The following is a 21334-nucleotide window of genomic DNA, read 5'->3' on the forward strand; positions in this document are numbered from 1 at the left end:
TTTGCACAAATCCCAGAGAATCAAAAACAGAACACAGTGAGTTTAGGTATGTGGCTTTCAGTGGAACATGCTGAGGTGTCTTTTGAATGTGTATGGATATAATCACGGGTTCAGGTATTTTTTTATTACTTTGCTTAAATAATTGGAAAATTGGTAGCTGAATTTATTGGGGCTTTTTGGGCAACAGGAGCTATGCAGTCTTTATAAAATGACAGCGGGCAGCAGCAGCGATTCAGAAAATAGAATGCTCCAGGACTCCTGGCTGCATTGCTGCTATAGGCTATTCTATTAACGAAGTAATGTCAGGAAAAATAAGTTCTGCTGACAAAGTGACCACAGAATTCTTTAAAAATACAGTTAAATCATGGTGAAAAGAAAAAGAAATTATTGTAGCTGCTATGGCAGCTAAAACACAGCATGCCTTTGATGTAAGTAAAATGTAAAACATTTTTAGTGGAATCCAGCAGTACCAGCTTAACTGGTACTTAACAAATTTAATTAGTTGTCCTTAGTTTTCACTATTTTAACATTGATTATAGTTTTTATAGTTTTACTATTTGAGAAGCTGAGAGAGGCTGTTACATTCTTTGGAGCTTAAAAAAGTAAGTAAAAAACTAACTTAACTTTTAGGTATACTGTTAGGACAGTTATAATCATTGGTTGAGCTTCCTACATCTAATGTATAAATGTATCAGTTTTGACATACTTGGAGACGTACCATGCCTGAATAGAGCATCACAAAAATCTTTTCCAAATATGTGGATATCTGTAGCATTGTGAAATATCTAAATTAATTATGTGATGCTGAATGAAAAGTGAGTCACAGTATGATTTGAGAGAGTATTCTTGTAGATCAGCGGAGACATGAGACTTATTGGGAACACCACACCTGTGCAGAGAGATGAAATGTGTGCCTAATGTACATTAGGCTATTTATAGAGTTGTCTAAGTAAATAAGTCTCTGCCAGAGATTATACTGAAATATTAACCATTGTTTAAAGTGGTTTTGTTAACAATAGAATACCTGTAAACTGTTCACTCTGTGGGCGTTGTCCACATCATTGTAATTGTTTGCTTGATTTACAATAGAATCTGGAGGCCACAATCAAGACCCTGTTGAATTAGATGCCTCATAGATACATATTTAAAAAATTGTCACTAACACAATTTTATGTTTGCAGTTGTTCAATATAAAATAACCGAAACAAATCAGGTAATAGAGGAGGAAATTTTGTTGACATTACTTTCAACTACCAGTTGGAAATACTCAGAAGATGTGATACAACTTTTCCTCAATGGTCCTATCCTCTATGGATAGTAAGGATAGAACATTTACCCTTGCCCTTACAGCTGAGTAGGTCTTGAAGTAACTCATGAAATGCCATTATTTACATCACAGTGTACACAGTGCTTGCTTGTAAATGATGTTCACAGTCTTCTGTCAGTGAAAGCAGGAGGAACAGGAGTAGTAATCTTTGCAGTTAGCCCAATCTAAATAATTTTTGCTCATTGCTCAGAGGTATTCTAAAAAGCATTATTCTTTCCTTTCTCATAATTTGAGTTTTGTGTGATTTCATAAAACTGATTTTTTTTTAATTTAAATGCGTTTTTGTCAAAACTGCTGTTTTTCAGAGGAAGGGATTGGTGTTAAGATATCTCTTATGCTTAAAAATTAATAAAGGGAAAAAAAGGCTCTGAAATAATTAAGTGTTGTTTTTTCTCTATTTTTTCCCCTAGATTTCAAATGTCAAGATTTATTTTTTCCAGTTGAAACCGCATCGTATGTTAAGACAATTTTAGTGCAGTTAGAATTTTATATAAACTTGTGTATACCCAAACAAAATATTTTGAAATTACCTAATTAAAATATTTCACTTGACCCAGGCAAAACATGGCGTGACTTATCAGATCACACTCATTGTTGTGTGTTTCCTGCTAAAATAAGGAACCTATTTGTATTAGATACCTTCATCCGGTAGATATAATTATAGAATGATTTCTTTCTCAGTCTTTGGATCCTTCTTTAAATACGTGGTTGCTTGCTTTGTGGTTCTTTCTGTTTGGTTTTTTAAATTTTGCTGTGTTTGTTTGAGGTCTGCCTTCCCAAGCATTGAATAATTTCTGTAAATCTTTGCTGGTTCATGTCCAGTTTTTAGCATTTGTTTTAACATGTGGACAACAGCAAAGGACACAGTGTTCCAGTAATGGCCCGCCCAGAAGGCGTGTGCAGAGGTGATACAAATCTCCGTACTGCTGCCCAGTGTTGTCTTGTTTATATGTCTAAGAATCCTGCCAGACCTTTTTGCCAGAGCATTACATGTGCAGCTCATATTTAGTTTGTGAAGAGCAGATGACTTTTTAGCACATTGATCCTTTCACAGTAGCTAACCTGCTTTTTTATTGCTGATAATAATGTTAGGGTTTATATTGCACATAAAATTCAGTTCACAGCACATTTTTCTTCCTGTTGCTTATCAAGTGATATTTTAAGACTAATATTTTGGTGACATAATGATTTCCATGACAGTGACTTACTGCAAAAAATCCAGAATTACAAACCTGCCTAATAAAGTGCGCAAGTTGCTGTAGAAGGCACAAAGCATCTCTGAATCAGGAGAAAAGTTGAAATTATTCCTTTTGGATTGCGTTTTTCTCCTGACTTGTTTGCTCTAAATCCCTCACACGGATTAAATAATTAAACTACCCTGTATTTTTTGACAGGCACAGTCACTGGCATCGTTTTTATCTACTCGACAACTGTTGCGAATTTGCCGTCGACTCTCACACCATCCAGATGAAAGCCTTTATGATGCTGTTAACAAAGCCTGCCTTTCCAGGTAGAACTGCTAGTTTTGGTGGAAGTTCCAAGAGCTTCTTGGTCAGTTGCTAACGTGCAAGATAGCTTTTAATGTGTCTTAGTAAATAATGCAATTGCTGTCTTGCTCCTTGAAGTTGGTAATTTCTTTAAGAATATTTCTGAGCTATTCTCAAACCTGGAAGGTAAGTAGAAAGGAGTCGGTACACTTTTCCCATCTTTATGAAGATACATCATTACGTTATATAAATTAGGTCACCATTATCAGCATAGCTTCACTGTCTAAAAACACTCAAAGCAGAGCCATATTAATGCCTAGTTTGACTTATGTTTCATGGACACTTGGTTTCAGTTCTAAAAGCTGTATCTAGAAGAGTTAAGAGGGTTTTGTTTGCTTTGGGATTTTGTTTGTGGGTTTTGGTCTGTTTGGGGATTTTTTGGGGTTTTTTCCTCTTCAAAAGAAAGCAAGTTTTTATTATCAAAAGGTTTGGAAAACTGAAAGGGTCTAGTTCTAGACACCTCAGAGCTTACTCTTTCTCTCTGGAACCTGAGATCCAAGTGAATCGAGTAATGAGAAAAGGTATTTCCAAAAAACAATTGTTTCTGTTGTGGCTCTTACTTGTAATGGAATGAGGATATTACATGCCTCCAGTTCTAAACCACCCCACCCTCCATTACAACCCTCTTGCAATATTTGATAACACTGAAGCCTTTAAAAAAGAGTGCACTGCCACAAGTGTAGTTCATTGCCTATGAAAGAAGCTCAGTTGCTCTCCTTGGGGATAGGTGAAATGTATAAGGCTTTTTTGTGAAAGGAATAGACATTCAGGGTTTGGAGTTGCAAATAAATCTTCGTTTTAGATTACAGATTATGTTAGATTTAGAATTTTAGATTACAGAAAATACTGAAAACTTTTAAAAAGGAAAACCCTTAAAATACAGCCTCCCTATTATTCTCCTTTTTTTAGATTTTTACCAAACCTCGCCAGATCAGCTTTACACAAAAATCTGCAGGATTCTGGTATTGAAACAAGTCCAGATGACACAGAGAAACTAGAGAGAAAGGATTACACATGTAAGCTTCTGCTATTTTTTTTTTCCTGCTCTGCAGGAATGTTACTCACATTGCTGAATGTATAAAGGTGTACTAGTTATCCTCAAAATTTAATGTAATTTGCTTCAGTTGTATCTCTGACTTTGTTGTATCAGAATGCGTTACTGCTCTCACTATGTTGTATTGTCTGCTGAGTTCCGTGCTCATGGAATTTTGTTTTCCATCATGTTTAAGTGTTTCTCAGTCCACAAGATCCACAGTCTCAGGCTTTTAGTACTGCTTTTTCATTTTTCATCACTGATAGCTGGTCCTCTGTAGAGTTACAGCCTTAGTTTGAACTTAACATTTCTCTGTTCTGTTTTTTTACCACTGCTTCTTTCTCTCCCCTGTTAAAATCACCTTTTTTTCTTTTTTGAGATTCTTATAGAAGTATTGTGCTATCATTTGCTTTCATTCTTGCACACACTTCTTTGCTAGTCTCTTTATTCTCTTTAAATTGCTGTAGTAGTTGCATGCCACCTTTATTGAGCAGGTCTTAGTTTCTTTGGCTTATCCAACTCGTAATCATTTGTAGTTGCTTTCAGGGCTATGCCTATATTTCTGCTTCTGCCATTTTTCTCACTTCTGCTTTCTCATTCCTGTATGACTCCCTTCATGCTAGCTGTATATCTTTTCATATCCTCTGTCAGGCAGCATACTGTGAGCAATTTGCTGTTTTCCATTCACTACGTTTTTCCTGTTCTCTGCCTCACCAGTGTTATCTCTGCTCTTGTTCTTCTGTATGTTCGTTCCCAGTTTTGTGATGTATTAGATTGCTGTATTTTTACTGTTAGATCTGTGCAGTGGTAAACACATTTTTCATTTTAATTCATGTGGATTCTATTTTTATGAATTTATTAATGCCTGTGTATATAGAAGTACATATGTAGATAGTGATATATTAATGGATATATAGTTTCTATTATATGCAGTACAAAATATATGTGTAACTATATACAAATATCTATGCAGACATATGTATATACATATACATCTGCAACCATCTATGTATTATTATATCTCTTATTCACATTATATATATATTATATATATATACACATATATATAAAACTATGTATACAAAATAATTTGAACTCTTGCTAGTTCTGTGATACTACCTGCTTACTTTTTTTTATTAAATCTGGATACATTCCTTGAATTTTCTGTTTCTCTGTTTCATGCTATAAGGGCAAACAACTATTTCTGTCTAGAAATAAGGGTATTTTCAATTTTATACCATGCTAGATTAAGAAATTACTAGCAAAAATTTTAATTTTTATTGCATTTGTTATTAATTACACTTATTTGTTATTTTCCTAAGTACTGAATTTTTGGTTCTTATGATCTAAGAAAGGTTTTTAATGTAATTTTCTCTCAGAGCTGTAGTTGAGGTTTAGTTTCAACTATGAGTGCTGAAAGGGAGAATCAGCAGTGGCTCTGTACTGTTGTGATGGGTGTGCTTCCCCTCTCAGCTGAGCACCCACACAGTCGCTTGTTACCTCACCTCTGTGCCTCACTACACGGTGGGACAGGGGAAGACAGCAGAAGAATGGAAGTGTGAAACCTTGTGGATTGAGGAAATATAACCTAAAATTTTTGGTGATGTTTCAGTAATAAAATGAGAGTGTCAAATTAGACCAAGGCAGTGGTCACAACTTCTGGTGTTTCTTATGGTCCTTTTTCTGTAAGATCACCTTTTTGTCATTTATTGTAATACACTTCTTTACAGTTTTAAAGAGAATTCAAATTCATGATAATGCAGCCTTTTGTAAATTGATACTCTTCCAAATGTTTTCTTTCTTTAGATAGAAATAATGTACTGCAAACAAGAGCCTTGTTAGAACCTGTAAATCGTTACTTGTGAATGTTAGGTATTGATTGCATTGTCTGCTTAGAAGATGTTGTAAGAAATACATTTGCTTGTTTTCTGAAAAATGACTAGGTGAAATAAACAACGGGATTCTGAAGATAGGGTCTGTGACCATGCCAATTTATAACCCAGCTGAGAAAATGAAAGTGCCAGATGTTTTGTTTTATGAAAATGCACAAGTAAGTACAAATCTCTGACCTCTGAGTTAGAAAAGTTTGTTAAATGTGTACCAATGGGTATGCTCCTATGTGTAGTAAATAATGTACTAACTAAATTTAAGGATATAGTTCTGAAGTAATTTCCTTAGTCTTAAATTTTTCTCATGGCATTTGGTGGTCATTTTAGACATATCTTCATCCCCATGTGAAGAGATTAAAACAATTCTGTTGAACATTTTGTTTATGTTTACTGCTGCTGGACTGATCCACCCTTCGGGCTGGATTGTAGATTGCATCCTGAGACTGTGTTTTACAGGCCTGTTGCATAAAGTTGTACCTCCCTGGAGTGGGTTGACCTTGGCTGAACTCCATGTGCCCACCAAGCCACTATCATTCCCCCTTCCCAGGTGGAGAGGGGAGAGAAAACAGGCTGGAAAAAAACTCATGGGTTGAGATAAGGCAGTTTATTAAGCAAAAGCAAAAATTTCTGTGTGCACAATCAAAAAGAAAAACCAACAATTTAAATCTCTACTTCCCACTAGCAAGTGATATTTAGCCCCTTTACAGGAAGCTGTGGGCTTCAAGTGCATGTGGTGGTTGGTTGGGAAGACAAACACTGTAAATAACAAATGCCCCCACTCCTACTCCTTTTCTTAACTTTTGTGTCTGAGCTGATGTCATATGGTATGGAATATACCTGTGATTACTTTGGGTCAGTTGGTGTAGGTGTGTGCTGTCCCAGGATCTTGCCTACCCCAGAGTACTGCTGGGGGGGAAATACTGGGGAGACAGTGCTGATGCTGTGCCAGCCCTGCTCAGCAGGAGCTAAAGCACTGATAAGGCTGCCCCAACTCAGGTCAGAGTGGGACAGTCCCCTCCTTTGCCCGCTGGTGATGCTGTGCCTGATGTCCCCAGGACAGGGCTGGCCCTCCTGGCTGCCAGGGCGCTGCTGAGTCATGTTCAACTTGCCATGGACCAAGTCCCCCATGGCACTGCTCTCCAGCCTCTCATTCCCCAGTCTGTCTGTACATCCAGGGTTGCCCCATTCAGGGGCATATGAAGTGCAGAATCCAGCACCTGTCTTTATTAAACTTAATATGGGTGATGATTCCCCAGCCTTCTGATTTGTCCAGGTCTCTCTGCAGAGCCTCCCTGTCCTCAAGGAAGTCTGGCTCTTCCCAGTTTTGTGTCATCTGAAAACTTGCTTAGTATCCCTTCCCATTCTTTAGTACCCCTTCCAAGACATTTATGAAGATGATGAAGAGCAGACGGCTGAAGTTGGAGCCCTGTGGAACCCCACTACTGACTTATGTCACCCCATTCACTACAACCCTTCATGCCCAACCAGATCCATCTCAGCCAGACCCAATACACTCCTTTACATTAGAATTAATACTGCATATTTGCAAAGCAAGGAGAATAGTACTTAGAAAATTAGTTATTAGAGTTATTAATTATTCTTTTAAATAGTTTAGCTTATTAATTAGACATTCATGTCAGTTAGTTCATAGTAGTAGTAAAGAGTGGTTAATGAATTCAAGGAAAAGGAAGGGCTTTGTTACTGTAGGCTTTTTGGTTTCTGTTTCTCCAGCACCCTATTTTGTAGAGCAGTTTTCTTCTCTGTCTAGCATAAAAACCTCAAAACTGTCAGACAGAGGTATCCTTAGGAAAAGATTTACTCTCTTGGTTACCTTTCAAATATTTTGCTACTGAAAGGCAATACTGATAGCATGATCTTGTGAAATACTTTGCTTTTAGGGGCCTGGTATGGGTTTCCATACATAATTTTCTTAGTCTTTTTTGTACCTCATTTATAATTTTCCCCCAGAAAGACTATGCTACATGGGTATCACCTGTTGAAGGTGATGACAAGCCATGCAAGGGGAGCAGATGACAGATTTCATCTTCCCTACTAAAATTTCATGTGAGATTTTGTTCTCTGTTGCCATTTTGATAAAGCACATTATTTGTGTCTGTTGGAAAGGAAGTCCCGAGTTCCTCTAGGATTTAACACTTGCTTTGCTTTTTCTACCTTCTTGCTTATAGGTTCAGAAAACTGTAGACAAAACCATGTTCAGATTTTATTCAGGGAACCTCTGTTAAAATTGCTGCAGAAAATGACCTGCTCTGTATCTTTCTTTGAATAGCTATGCCTGCTAAATGCTGAAGGAAACAGCAACCAAATACCGGTCAGGATAGGTGTTCCAATTTCTAAATGAATTCTACTCTTATTTTCTGTATTGCTACTTGCAGTTTGATGATTCAAGTGCTGTAATGATCATTTAACAAAAACTGCTGGAGAACAAATTTGATTTGAGTTTAGTGCAGTGCTTCATTGCCTAGAAGCTACAGAAATAAACTGAAAACAGAGGAAAGATATGTCCTCAGCCCTTTGTAGTGCTGCACAGTGTAATGAAACACATAGATTTTTGCCTTTGTATGTTTGGTCTTGAAACAATTCACATTACAGTGAAATTTAATATTGCCATGAAACATTGCTGTTGGTCCACAACGGGTGTCATAGGGATGGGAATAATTTTTTGAGGTAATATGCTAAATGCAATTTTCAGACAAGGCACTGGGGAGCATGGATTGATAAAGGTGACAGATGTGTCTACTTACAACTCCTTTGTCTAAACAGGTAATATTAAATGTCTACATGTATCATAATACAATGCTAATTTAAGTCCTGGTGCAAAAAAAAGAACCAACAAAAGAAGAAATATCAATATGTAGTATTTCTTGTGGGTACACTGCTTTGCAGGGGAACCATAATGTATGTATATTTGTTCAATCTAGGATTAAAAATAAGCCATCAAAAGGATGTGTTTGTTCCTTAGAAATAAAATTTAAAATTGTTATCAGTGTGTGTTGTAAACTGACTTCCTAGAATTTCTCCTATATCCAGTCAAATGTATTTTCCTCAGTTATAAATTTCTAGTGTATACACATGCGAAAAAATAGAATAATTTGCCTTGAAGTGCTCTCCTTAAATTGTGTGTTGAGCATTCAGTAGTCTTTTGAAATGCCTGGTTAGGATTTCATGGTATTAAGTTGTGTTTACAAGAGTTTCTTTCCCCACCCCCAGCCTGTGTTCTAGACAGATTTGGAAATTTAAAATATCCTTCACACAGAAATGAAGGGTTTTTATACTCAGAAATTATAAGCAAGCTGCTGATTTTTAATTTTTATATTAATCAAGTCCTAAAGAGGAGATGATAATGTATTTATTTAAAAACAATCATTCATTTCTCTAAGTAGGTTGACTGACCTACTTACAGATGACCTATTTTTACTAGATACAGTGGAGAAATATACACGACTTCATTGCGAGTAAAGTAGTCTGCTTTGCTACTTTATCCTGAAATCCTTTCTATCCTTTTAAACAAATCATTTGTGAGAAGCAAGATAAGGTTAAATGATTTACAGCGTATGTTACGTGTTATGATACTGTATATATGTAAAAATATACCTCCAGCATTTTGGCTTGAATTAGGCCCATATGAACTAATAATTAGTAAAAATTGTATAGTTAGGTACATATTGTAAGTTACATATAGACACTTTCAGACTTGAACATGCGGATTCCTATCTTTATTTTCCTTTAAAATCAAGTTTGATTAGAACAGAAAAAGTATATTTGTTATTAAGTTAGGCCTGGTGTTTAAAGTTCAATAATATATATGTGTGTAGTTAACATATGTCTTTTATTCTCGCTATTTGGTTTCTGTAATGTTCTTACTAGGAGATTGCTGGAAAGCTGACACAAACTAAAGAAAGTTCTTACACTCTGGGTAACAAGCATTCATTCAACTAGGCTAAAAGGAAACATACAAGGAATGACTACAGAGAATTAAAAGTATTTAGGGAAATCAGGCTCCCACAATGAGTTTGAGCAGAGGATGTAAATGCTTCCTTGTTCTAATCACTGGATATATTGCCTCTGCTATTATTGGCTGAGAGGCTATTGCTATAAAATAAGTAGGTATAAGTAAGTATAAAGTTCAAAAATATCTGGCCCCAAATCTTTGAAGTTAGTTTCCTGTTGTACCACTGTCATTAGTGAATGCATAAACATAAAATCAAGTAAAAATTTTGGCTTTTTTTTTTCTCTAGCATATGATGGTAATGGAAGATATGCTCAAGGACTTTCTGCTGGGAGAGCATCTTCTTTTAGTTGGCAACCAGGTGAGTTAAATATTTCTTGCAATGCGTGGAACAAACTCATTATTCAATAATATAATTGAATCTCTGTTTTGCCTCTTTGTAATTGCATTCATTTCTATTAGTGAGGTATTTGGCCCATTTTTCAATTCCTTGTTTAACATTGTCCAGGGGTTTTATAGGCACATATTTGTGGAAAATGTATATGCCGTAAATGTGTTGTATGTGGCTGTCAGAGTAAAAAGTCAAGGCATTAATCACAGAATATTCTGAGTTGGAAGGGACCCACAAGGATTATCAAAGTACAACTCCTGGTCCTGCAAAGGACTGTTCTCAAGAGTCACATGCTGTGCCTGAGGATGTTGACCAAATGCTTCTAAAACTCTGTCAAGCCTGACCGCTTCCCTGGGGAGCCTGTTCCAGTGCCTAAACACCCTCTGGGTGAAAAACCTTTTTCTGATATCCAATCTAAACCTCTCTTGACATAGTAATAGTTGTATGTAACATCATTAGCATTAAAATCTTCAGTTAATGGCTTTGGTTATCCTTCTTGACTATGTATCGGACCACTCCTTTAAAATCTCCAGGGGTAGGTAAGAGGTATACACTTCAGTATTACCAAATCCTATTGAATGCTAAATATAAATTTTCTCTAAAAGAGTAATAGATTTGTATAGTTCTTTGACTAGTATCTTTGCTTATCAATACTTCATTGTTGAGGTTGGTTTTTCCCTCAAAAAGTAATCCTCCTTTAGTTTAGCTGTCTCTTAGCAAGGGTACAATAATTTTTAGCAGATGTTTCTCTTTTTGTTTTACAGTTGTCTGTAGAACATATCTAACACAAAGCACTAAAGATCTAACCAACATGGCAATGAATATAAAATGCTAATTATTATTAATGTGCATATATTGAAGTATAGTCTCATCTGTTTAGCATTCTTGTTATCAAGTGGAATTTACAAAGATGGTTTATTTGAAACCTCTGTAGACATGATGGATAATGCCAGCTTCTCCAAAAGATTTAATCTCTTCATAAATAAAAATTGATCTATTTCATAAATGAAACAGGATCTATTTATTGTATTTCATAAACAGTGCTATGCCTGCTTCCAAGCTGGTATTGGAAATGTTATGTAGTACAGATTGCCTGCAGCAACTCCTGGCAAGGAATAGCAGGAGCAGGCTGAACCACAAGAAAGTAGAGGCAGGGACAGAGTCCTCAATGATAATTTTTGCAGTCCCTTAGTGCCAAAGCAAGAGTAGCAGGTCTGGGGACAGCCCCCATGGTCACGCAAGTGCTCAGTGGCTGCCAGATAGGTCCATGGTGAATGGGGAAAGTCTGAGATCAAGCTGGGAAGTCAAGTCAGCAGGTCCAGGCTGGGATCGGCAAGATACAGGGCCAAGCACAGCATCGCCACAGTGCAGGTTGGGAAGGAACCAAGGAAAGGGCTTGAAGGTAAATGCAGCTCCCATAGCATTGAGGATGAAAGGAACCCTGGCAAAGCTGGAAAAGCATGTCAGAGCTGACCTTTAATACCAACAAGTAAAACCCTAGGTGTGGGGAAAGAGCTTGTGTATACCAGTGGTAAATCAAAGCTCTGACATGTGCCTCATTTGGCAGAAAAGTTTTGAAGACTGTACAAGTACAATTATTAGGATTTAATGTATTTTTCCAGCAGTTGTATTCTCATCTCTAATAATTTAAAGCATATCACATTTTCTTCCATCTTTTGAGTCTCTGATTGAAGACAGCATTTAAAAGAGTTGACTGGATTGAAGTATTGGAACATATTGCTTTGATTCCAGACATCAGCTCAGCTGTACCATTAAGTTGGAAAATGAGTTGATTTGCTGCGCTTTCTCTTTGGCAGATCAGCAATACAGTTTTTTGGTTTTTTGTTTTTTTTTTTTAATTGCTAACATACTTTTGAGTACTTCCAGGTTTACTCTTTGTAATTTGTTCCACAGTTTTTATATGTGACTAAGAAAAGGCCAAAAGGCCTTTTCCTTTCAAAATACTGTTTTTAAGTTTGAAGTGCTGTATTTGCCATTCTGCAGTCTTTTCAGTACCACAGCAATCATTCTTCATTTCTCAGGAATGATCACTAACCACTTAGAAATTCATTGGCTAATTCCTTAAATATTTTACTGTAAATTTGTGCAGCTTGTGATGAATCATGTTCAAGTACTTTAAAAGCAATACATTGCATCAATTGTGCTTTCATGCAGTATAGACAGATGCTTTCATACTGTGTAGATACCTCAATGAAAATATTAATGTTTTCATCCATTTTTTGTAAGGAAAGTTATTTTTAAAAAACATTATTTTATTTCTGTTCAGTTACTTTTATCAGTTCAGTCTGTATAAGAAGCTAGGGTTTTGTAATGTCTTCAAACATGCATCAGTGTGTACCTGTATTTCCCATTTGGAAAAAACAGATAATGATTTTAAGGAGATACAAGATACTGCTTTGAGTTCCTTTCCCTTAAGTGTCTTATTAGTGAATGAGTGAATCATGCAAATTCGGTGTAATAACTGAAAAGTCAAATTTTCTGAACCTGAGTATTTCAAAACATAGGACTAACATCCCTTTGAATGCTTGTGTCATTTCCTAGATATTTAATTGAGTTGGCATTTTCCTTAGGACATAATTTGGTCTTTCAAAATGATGACTGTGTAAGTATCTCCATTCAGCTGTGATTTAATTGCTAGGCTTGACCTGTAATCTTTCTTTTAGAGTCTGGATTTGGTTTTGGTTGGTTGACTAAATGTGGTTTTCCACCTCTGCCTCATCTATTTGCACAACACATGTACACACACAAGATTCCTGTTAGCTTAAGACCTCTGTCTTTTCAAACTCTGTAAATGTGGTTTCTTCTATAACTCTAAGAGCTGACTGATGGAAACCCTTTTACCAAGACTGTTTTCAAGATACAGGCTCTGATGATTAGTATCAGTAAATTATAATTAAATTATCTTGGTGGATGTTAGGAACTGGCTTTCTTAATGGAACTGACGAGAGTTTGAAGATAACTGTCAGCTGCCAACAGATATTTTTAGAAGCACTCGGCTTCTGAAGTAAACTGCTTTACAACACTCCATTCATGTTTGTTCCCTGGGGCTTATATGGCCTAGGATTTCACAGCATAAATGTTTTACATGAAATATAAATATTTTTTTGCAGTGGTTGATGATTTACTTTGGATGTTAACTGGAATGTGTTTCCATTTTGTATACAAACAAACAGGTTTCTTTGAGTTTATATGATATGATAGATATGAATTTTCAGCTATGAAATAGCTTCCAAGTAAAGGACATGCCAGTGCCTTAAATATGGGTTCTGCTACTGCTTCCTGAATAAGCCTGTAGTCTGAGCATGAATGAATCCATCTATGACCCTCTACACTTTTTCAAAGCACCTGCAAAGCAGTTTCTTCTTTGGCTGAGAGAAAGAAGCTGCATATTACTCTCACACCAGCAGGCGAAGAACAGCAAGAGCCCCCAGTTATTTCAAGTGTTGCAATGACTGTTTATGTACTCATTAAATACAGGTCTTGCAGTAGCTTTTGAGCTTAATGAGACAGACTGTAATAGTGGTTCTTACTACCTAGGAAAATTTTAGACTGCCTTTTTATGATATTTTTCCTGATGGACAATGTGCAGTTCATGGATTGGCCACTACTTGCTATCTTTTAGTGTCTCCTTGGATTTTCTTTGGCAAATGCAAGAGAAACTATGTTAATAAATAGAATTTTTTTATGTGGAAAACCTTGTGGAAGTAGCATTGGCTGAAATGATTTTATTTTGTCTCACAATTTTAAATGTTAAATATAACATTTCCCAAATTGTTGCATTTGGATGTTATGTGAAGAGATGTGTTGGATGCTTTCACCTTTATTAGTCATAGGTGAGGTCTTGGCAGCCATCATCTGTCTTTGAAGATACCACACATAGTATTTATAGTTACATAGGATCTGTGGCTTTCTGGATGGAGAAGGCTCACAACCCTCTCACTTCTGAATTGTTTTATTGCCATGAAATTCTATAACACCCAGCAGCATGTTAAGTAAAATTGAGGTTATTTTATTTGGCATCACTCTGTTGCCAGGAGTTATTGAGTGAGCTGTTCAGAAGTAGAATGAAGAATTCTATGAAGGTGCTAAATGTTGTAAGCAATCTAAAAGAAACTCTGGCAACACTTGTTAAAAGTGTTGATGTGAACCCACAGTAAGCATACTATCATAAGCATACTATCACACTAAGCATACATGAATTATGAGTTCTGTCCAGCCTATGAAGGCTGTGAGTGTCCTATGGGTGGACTGGAGCATCTCTCTTACATGGAAAGGTTGAGGGAACAGGGCCTGTTGGCTTGGAGAAGGGCATCTTGTCAAATCTTGGCTATCTTGTATACAAGTACCTTAAGGGTGGGTGTCAAGACAACGGGGCCCAGTTCTTTTCAGTGGTGCTCAGCAATTGGACAAGGGCAATGGGCACAAACTGAAACACAGGAAGTTCAATCTGAATATGAGGAAAAACTTCTTTACTGTGAAAGTGAAAGAGCATTGGAACGTGCTGCCCAAGGCTGTGAAGTCTCCTTCCCTGGAGATTCTCAAAACCCTCCTGAATGCAATCCTCTGCAACCTGCTGTAGGTGAACCTGCTTTAGGATGGATTAGATGATCTCCAGAGTTCCCTTTCAACCCCAGCTATTCTGTGATTAAAAGGACTTAGAAATGTAATGGCATTCTGGTACATTTGCTAATATATTTCCCTGACAATGTAATTTCATCTTTTCTGCTGCCTTTCTTTAACTGGGAGATCAACTTACATGAATTCTTGAGCTCACACTAGGAATTTATTTTATTCTTGAAGAATTTAGTAGGACAAATGATTAAGTCTTTCTTAAAGATATTTAAAATGACATGCTTGATTAGATCTTTTCTTCTAATATAATATTTTTATTTCTAACTCATTGTGAAATTGAATTAAGTGCAAACTGAGAATGTAATAATATCAGTCATCAAAAAACTTGAAATAGCAAATGCTTGGCATTTCAACTTTTCTAGAAATAAGCCTTGTTTTCCAGCTTAAACTTGTTTAAAAATAGACAGTTTCTTCTGCAAGTCAAGAATGTACTATCTTAATCCAATTTTTTTATTATTATTGTGAGCATGAAGAAACTGAGCTCCAAATGAGCTAAATTAGGCCAAATACTATGATATTTCTTGTCTAGGGAATTAGGTATGACAGTTGTGGAAAACTCGGAAAATATTCACTTTGACTTGGTACAGTCAGTGTGTACACATAAGAGAATTGGCATGCTTTTAAAATGTGTCTCTGCTCACAGTATTGCTTTCTGCCTTTACACATTAAGCTGAAGAACCAGAATTAAAAAATAAACAATGAATTGATTTTTCTTTTGGATACTTCTCACAGATTCTTTCCATCATAAACTTTTCATATGCTTCTCTCCATTGGACCACAGTTGTCTTACCTCACTGGAAATGCAATGATTGTATTTAGCCTGACAGGGCTCTGGTTCTACTTAAAGTCAGAAAAAGGCATCAACTATACAAGCTTATCTAGAACTGCAGTCAGAGATGCATCCAAAGCATTCCATTCATGATTCCTAACAGGGAATTAAGTTGACTCTTACGGTGAAATTTTCTTCTTTTGCTGTCACTATAATTTTTTTGTGCCCCAGATGATAAACTTGTAATAAAAAAAAAAAGAGATACTAAACCACAGAACGCTTACTTTTGCAACTGATGAATATGTAGATTGCATCTGGGGCAGGAGTTAAAATCACCACTGCTTTTACATTTAAATTTGTTGCTAACATTCAAGCAAGGTATCCGTGATAGGGTCAATTGCAGAGATCCTCTGGTAGCAATGTCTGAAGTCTGCTGGTGGCACACCTTCTGCAGTTATTAAAATGCATTATTCACTTTTGGTCCAAGCAGGGCTTCTCAACACCTGGAGTGTGTGAAATAATTCTGCATAGGTACTGCAAGTTGCTTTGCTGATAATAGTACATTTTTTTAGAAAGCCAGAGACACATCCTCTGGTGTAAAAATCCCAGCCTCGGCCATAATTGCCCCAGCAATACATGCATTGCAAATGTCTTGGTTGAAAGAAACACAACAGCTCTGGCCATGAACGGTGGTTTGGTGCCAGACCCAGGGTTAGAAACGGAGCGTCATGAAAAGTGTTTTAATTTTCTTCATTTTCATAGTTCAGTGAAAAGTTTTTGTGATAATGATAATACAACACTTTCTGTGACATTAGAAACTGAGAACTCTGACATGAGGCCTCTGTGTGCTAAAATTGTTAACTCAAATTTGTCTTTCATTCTCTAATCATGCAATTTTAAAATTAATTATAAAATGAAACTTCATGAGGTGAGAAAGTGATAAACTGCTTTTTTACCAGTTTCAAAATTTGTTTCATTCTTTTGTAATGAAGCAGGTGCTCTAATGTGGAGAAGGTGTGATTGCAGTGTTTCAGCTGAAGGGCAGTACTGAAGAGCACAACATGGCAACCTCTTCAGCTGGTTCAGTATGATCTGCAAATCATTTGAAAGAAAATAAAAAAGAGACAGCCTGGTTTATATATATATATTTTTTTTTTTTTTTTTTTTTTTTTTTTTTTTTTTTTTTTTTTTTTTTTGCTAAGAGGCAGACTGTTAATTTCAAAAACTTGGGTCCATTTCCTTTGGACTATAACTTTATTGTCTTTATTTGGGCTGTGCAAGGGACAAATTTCAGTTGACAGTTCTGCATCCTGAATTGCAAAATGTCTCCTGGGACTTATAACAACCTTGTTTATATTTGAAACTGCAGCTTCTGCTAGGAAATAAAGCCATTTCATCCTTGGTAGCCAGTGTTTACAGTGTCAGTTAGAAGGATTTTTAACTAAGGGATTATTTTGCCTTCTAATTGCATAATTTCTTGTTTGTTATTCATTAGTGCAGATATTTACTTCCCGTTTTTCTATTTCAGTTGTCCCATATGTCTGATGGAGTAAAAATTGTCTAATATTTGCTTTCTGAAGTATTTTTATTCTCTTCAGCTGAAACACCAACACAGATGTTCTTTCTCTCTAATTAGCATATGTTTATATTTCTGTTAAATTAAGTAACTGCAATAGTGTGTATATAAATAGCACACAGCAAGTGTTAATGGCACACTGGCTTGTCCTCTGAATATTACCTTAGCCTGCAATAATTGCAAAATTATATGAGATTATGTTTTGAATCCATTCCAAGTTCCACTCAATCTTTTAGTATGTTCATATGAAAGATAGTTTAGGTTATTCCTGTTTAAATGGTTTACTGCTAGCTGTGTAGGTGTCCAGAAGATCCAGCTTGATCTTCGGCAGTCAGGGCAAAGGAGGGTGACTTTGTTGCCATTTTTGTAATTTCTTGTTTCTTGGGTGCCTGTAACTAGAGTTGGCTTGCTTTTTATTTTTCCAAAATGTGTTAGCATTTTCCACATTTCTTGTTCACTTGAAGAAGATTGCTGACGTGTTTTTTATCCCATGGAGGTAAGGTAAATTTGGAACAAACCTGCTTTTTTTGGCCTTACACTAATGCATATTACTAAAGGAACAAACTCATCCAAACTCTTGTTTTTTGGAGTTTCTTAATGGTGCTGAAGAGCTTTCCAAATATCTTTGGTCTCTTCCTTCCTTTCTATTATATTGTGACTTCTCAGTGGAGTAGCTGAGACCTAGAGGAATGGTAACTTGTCATGAAGTAGGAATGTAGAGGGACGGAATCAAAAAGCTTTGAGGAAAACTTTGCTGCAGCTACTGTTGCCAACCAAAGATTTTATGTGGTACACCACAGCCTCTGTGAAGGCACACAATGTACCCTCTGAAGCAGTTTAGTCTAGAAGTTAGGCAATGTTAACTTGTTTATAATAGCTGAAACCTGGTGGGAATGCCTTTTGGCTTTTAAATACTGCATGCACCTTTTTAAAAATGTATGATGTTCTGAAATTGAAGTATACTTAAATAAAAGGAAATAGGCGGAGAGTGTGGTGAGATGCACAGATAAAAATGAAGAAAGGGTGAAATGTGGTCACAGCACAGCCCCCATTGACTTCACTGGATTACTTTGGTAACTGTATTTTTATTTTTAATTACAGTAACCACTTTATGTAATATTAAGTATGTTTTACATTGATTCAGTATGTTGATGTATTTCATCATCTTTGTACTTGCCACAGCTGGCTGGAGTCCCACTCTGCACTCAAACAGGATACGCAATCTGCTTGGGATCAGTGCAAAAACTGTGTGCAGACATCTGCCCAGCCATCTTTAGCTCTCTTAGGAAAGGAAGCTGCTTTCAGCATGGGTGTTTTGTGCTTGACATTAGAAATATTCCTGTTTATTCACCCATTTATGATCTGACTGAAAGTAGCAGGAAACATATGTGAATAAAACTGTCTGTGTGCACCACTAGGGGATTCTTAGCCTTTTTCTGGTTACTTTGAATGTCACTGCTAAAATTTCTGAACTTGAATATTTTCCCCCAAACGGATATGTCCTATAAGTTTCTGCAAGAACCTGTGAGCAGAATTTCATCCCCTTTCACAGCAGTGGTGAACTGTTTCAGGTGGCAGTTTTCAGAAACTACTGTGAAACATGTTTAGTGTGTTGCACCTTCTTACTACACCTCTCTAAAGCTGTAGATTCTTCTGAAGTAGATTTGTGAGGAGGTGTGTTGCAGAGCACTGACAGAGTTGGCTCTTTTGTGTGGGAGTCAAGTCTGCAGTGGAATATAGGTAGTTCTATTTTTGTCTTCTCTGCAGTATTTTTTCCTCTGCTTTCATGGTGAGAACTCTCCTCCTGTGATTTCATTATACATATGTGCATGATTCTCTATTCTTACAAACGTAGCAGAGGAGTGAGAGACTGTGGTCCCATTTTAAGATGCTTAAACAGTTTGCAATTCTGCAGCTGGCAGTTACCATCACTCAGCTAGAACTTACAATCATAAATGTCATAACTTGCTGCTCTGAAGGCTCCTATTCTGTTTCAATGCCAAGTGAAACAGATTAGTGAAACTCAAATTGGTTTAATCTAATCTCTTTAATCTTTCTTTGGGTTATGTTTATCTTCTTTACACTGGTGTGGACTACTAGATACATTCATGCAGTCAGAGTGAGAATCTCAGCAGAGGGATAGTGTCTTGTCAAACAGCTTTTGGCTGGTCTATGATCGAGCTTTTCTTTCTACTATTTCCTTTTTCTTTGCAACCTGTAGCACTCTCACTGGCATTTTGAGCTTCCTGCAGCCACCTCCTTGCAGGAGGGATAAGAATTTCTGCATGTGAGCTATCACCTTGGTCTGCATCTACATTAGCATTTCAGACCAGATCTAGAATATACTTTTGAAGGGAATTTCCTTATTGCATACTCATTTCCATATTACATACTCATCTCTCTTAGGATGAGAGGGAAGTGAATGTTCCCCAGCAGCCCACCTAATTTGTGCTCTTTGATAATTCCTTCCCTGAGTCTAGGTTAGACTTGGACTGAAATACCAGTTCCTAAAACGCTTAGGACAGGATGCACCAGGGTGTTTGCAACACCTAATTCACTGTCATCATTTTCTACAGCTTGCTAATGCAGACATCCTTCAATAGAGTTAGAGATTAGTTTTATCTCCAGCTGAATTCTGATTCCATCTGAGCCTTTTTTTTTAACTTCAGTGGAATGTGATCAGCAGCTATTACCAATGCTGTGCCCAAATTCTATGTGACAGTTACAGGATATGTCCTATGACCACCAAGAATTAACTTTGCCTATTAAGTGCAAGACAACTTCCTAGCATTGACATTGCAATATCTTTGTGAAATAAAAGGGCTGGAAAAACTTGTGTTACTTAAAGGATGCATAGCATGTGTGACATAACTCTAGGGGCACAATCCTATTTCTGGTTATTTCTAGTAAGACAGATAAGTATTTTGTGAATATATATATAAAATAAAATACTTATAATAAACTTGTGTTCAGAATTTTCTGAAATAGTTTGGAGTTGTATTTACCTATGAAGGAGTATGGAGAGTATTTTAAACATTTTGGCAAGTTATCTTTTCTGTCTTTATAACTCATAAGTATGTACATCTGTATTATGTCTTAATATTATATTTGTTTACTGCAGGGAGTTGGGAAAAACAAGGTTGTTGACAGATTCCTTCACCTTTTAAACAGACCCCGAGAGTATTTACAGCTGCATAGGTAAGAATGTGTTAGATTTCCATACTTTTTGGTTTTAATAAAATTTCTCATGTTATTTAAACTCATGTTTCTGAAATTAATGTGTTTTTACTCTTTGAACAAAGGCCCCCTAAGTGGCACACAGACCACAGGAATGTGTCTGGCAGAGGCAAGAAGCTGACAGGTTGAGGAGTGGGTACAAAAATGTGATGCAATCATCTTGTTTGATACATGAGGAAGTAGAAGTAAAAGTGTGCTGATGCTAAACTTTGTTCAAAAAACAAGTTATATTTTGCTGTCATTTCTGGAAAGATTACTGTAGCATGAGGTATTGTGTGAGGGAAAAGTTGTTTGAATATATCACTCATCAGACAAGAAACATTCTGCACAGTAAAGGTTTTTTGGCTTTTTTCCTTTGGCACTCCTGCTAAGTGCATGTATTTCTTTCTCACTCATAAGAGTTTGGATTAGAAAATTACATCATAAGCTAAAAGACAGACTTCAAGACAACAAACCAACTGAAAACAATTCAAAAGCTGAAATTATAGGAAATTATCTGCCTGCTTTTTAGAACGTGAACTTGAAACTAATAAATGGAAATAAAAAATAAATATATCTAAAAGACTTATTTTCAATGGAACTGAATCCCATTTCAGTTTCGTTCCTAATCTTTTTCTCTTTGTCTTTAACTTCCTAGCTTCATCACCCTGTCTCCTTCCATAATCACTGTTTTTTAAATAGTCCTAATGAAAATGTGGATCTTTGGTATTTTGCCTTTTAACAGCATAGTCTCTGTAACACTTCTTCTCTCACTTTCTCACCCAGATTTTTGTCTTCAAATGTCTTGTATTCCTGATACTTGGATAGCTCTATCTCATTACTTTTCTACTGCTGTTCTCCTTAATTCTACTTATTCTAGATTTCTATCACTTCTATATGAAGTACTGCTTTTGTGACCTCCTACTTTCAGCTTTGCATTAACTTTCCTGCTTGGAACAGCTACCC

General features: G+C 36.4%; 1 protein-coding gene across 2 annotated transcripts in view; it reads left to right on the plus strand.

Annotated features, from left to right (window-relative positions):
• VWA8 (von Willebrand factor A domain containing 8) overlaps positions 1-21334 on the plus strand; it is a 182733-nt gene that overhangs the window by 66237 nt on the left and 95162 nt on the right. For both annotated transcript variants that reach the window (XM_059839092.1, XM_059839093.1), the window contains exons 17-21: positions 2722-2837; positions 3784-3890; positions 5851-5957; positions 10053-10124; positions 20274-20350. In XM_059839092.1, coding sequence (XP_059695075.1) covers positions 2722-2837; positions 3784-3890; positions 5851-5957; positions 10053-10124; positions 20274-20350 — 479 coding nt within the window. The remainder of the gene's footprint in view (positions 1-2721; positions 2838-3783; positions 3891-5850; positions 5958-10052; positions 10125-20273; positions 20351-21334) is intronic.

This window comes from Haemorhous mexicanus, chromosome 2 (assembly GCF_027477595.1).
Source record: "Haemorhous mexicanus isolate bHaeMex1 chromosome 2, bHaeMex1.pri, whole genome shotgun sequence".
NCBI classification, from domain to species: domain Eukaryota; kingdom Metazoa; phylum Chordata; class Aves; order Passeriformes; family Fringillidae; genus Haemorhous; species Haemorhous mexicanus.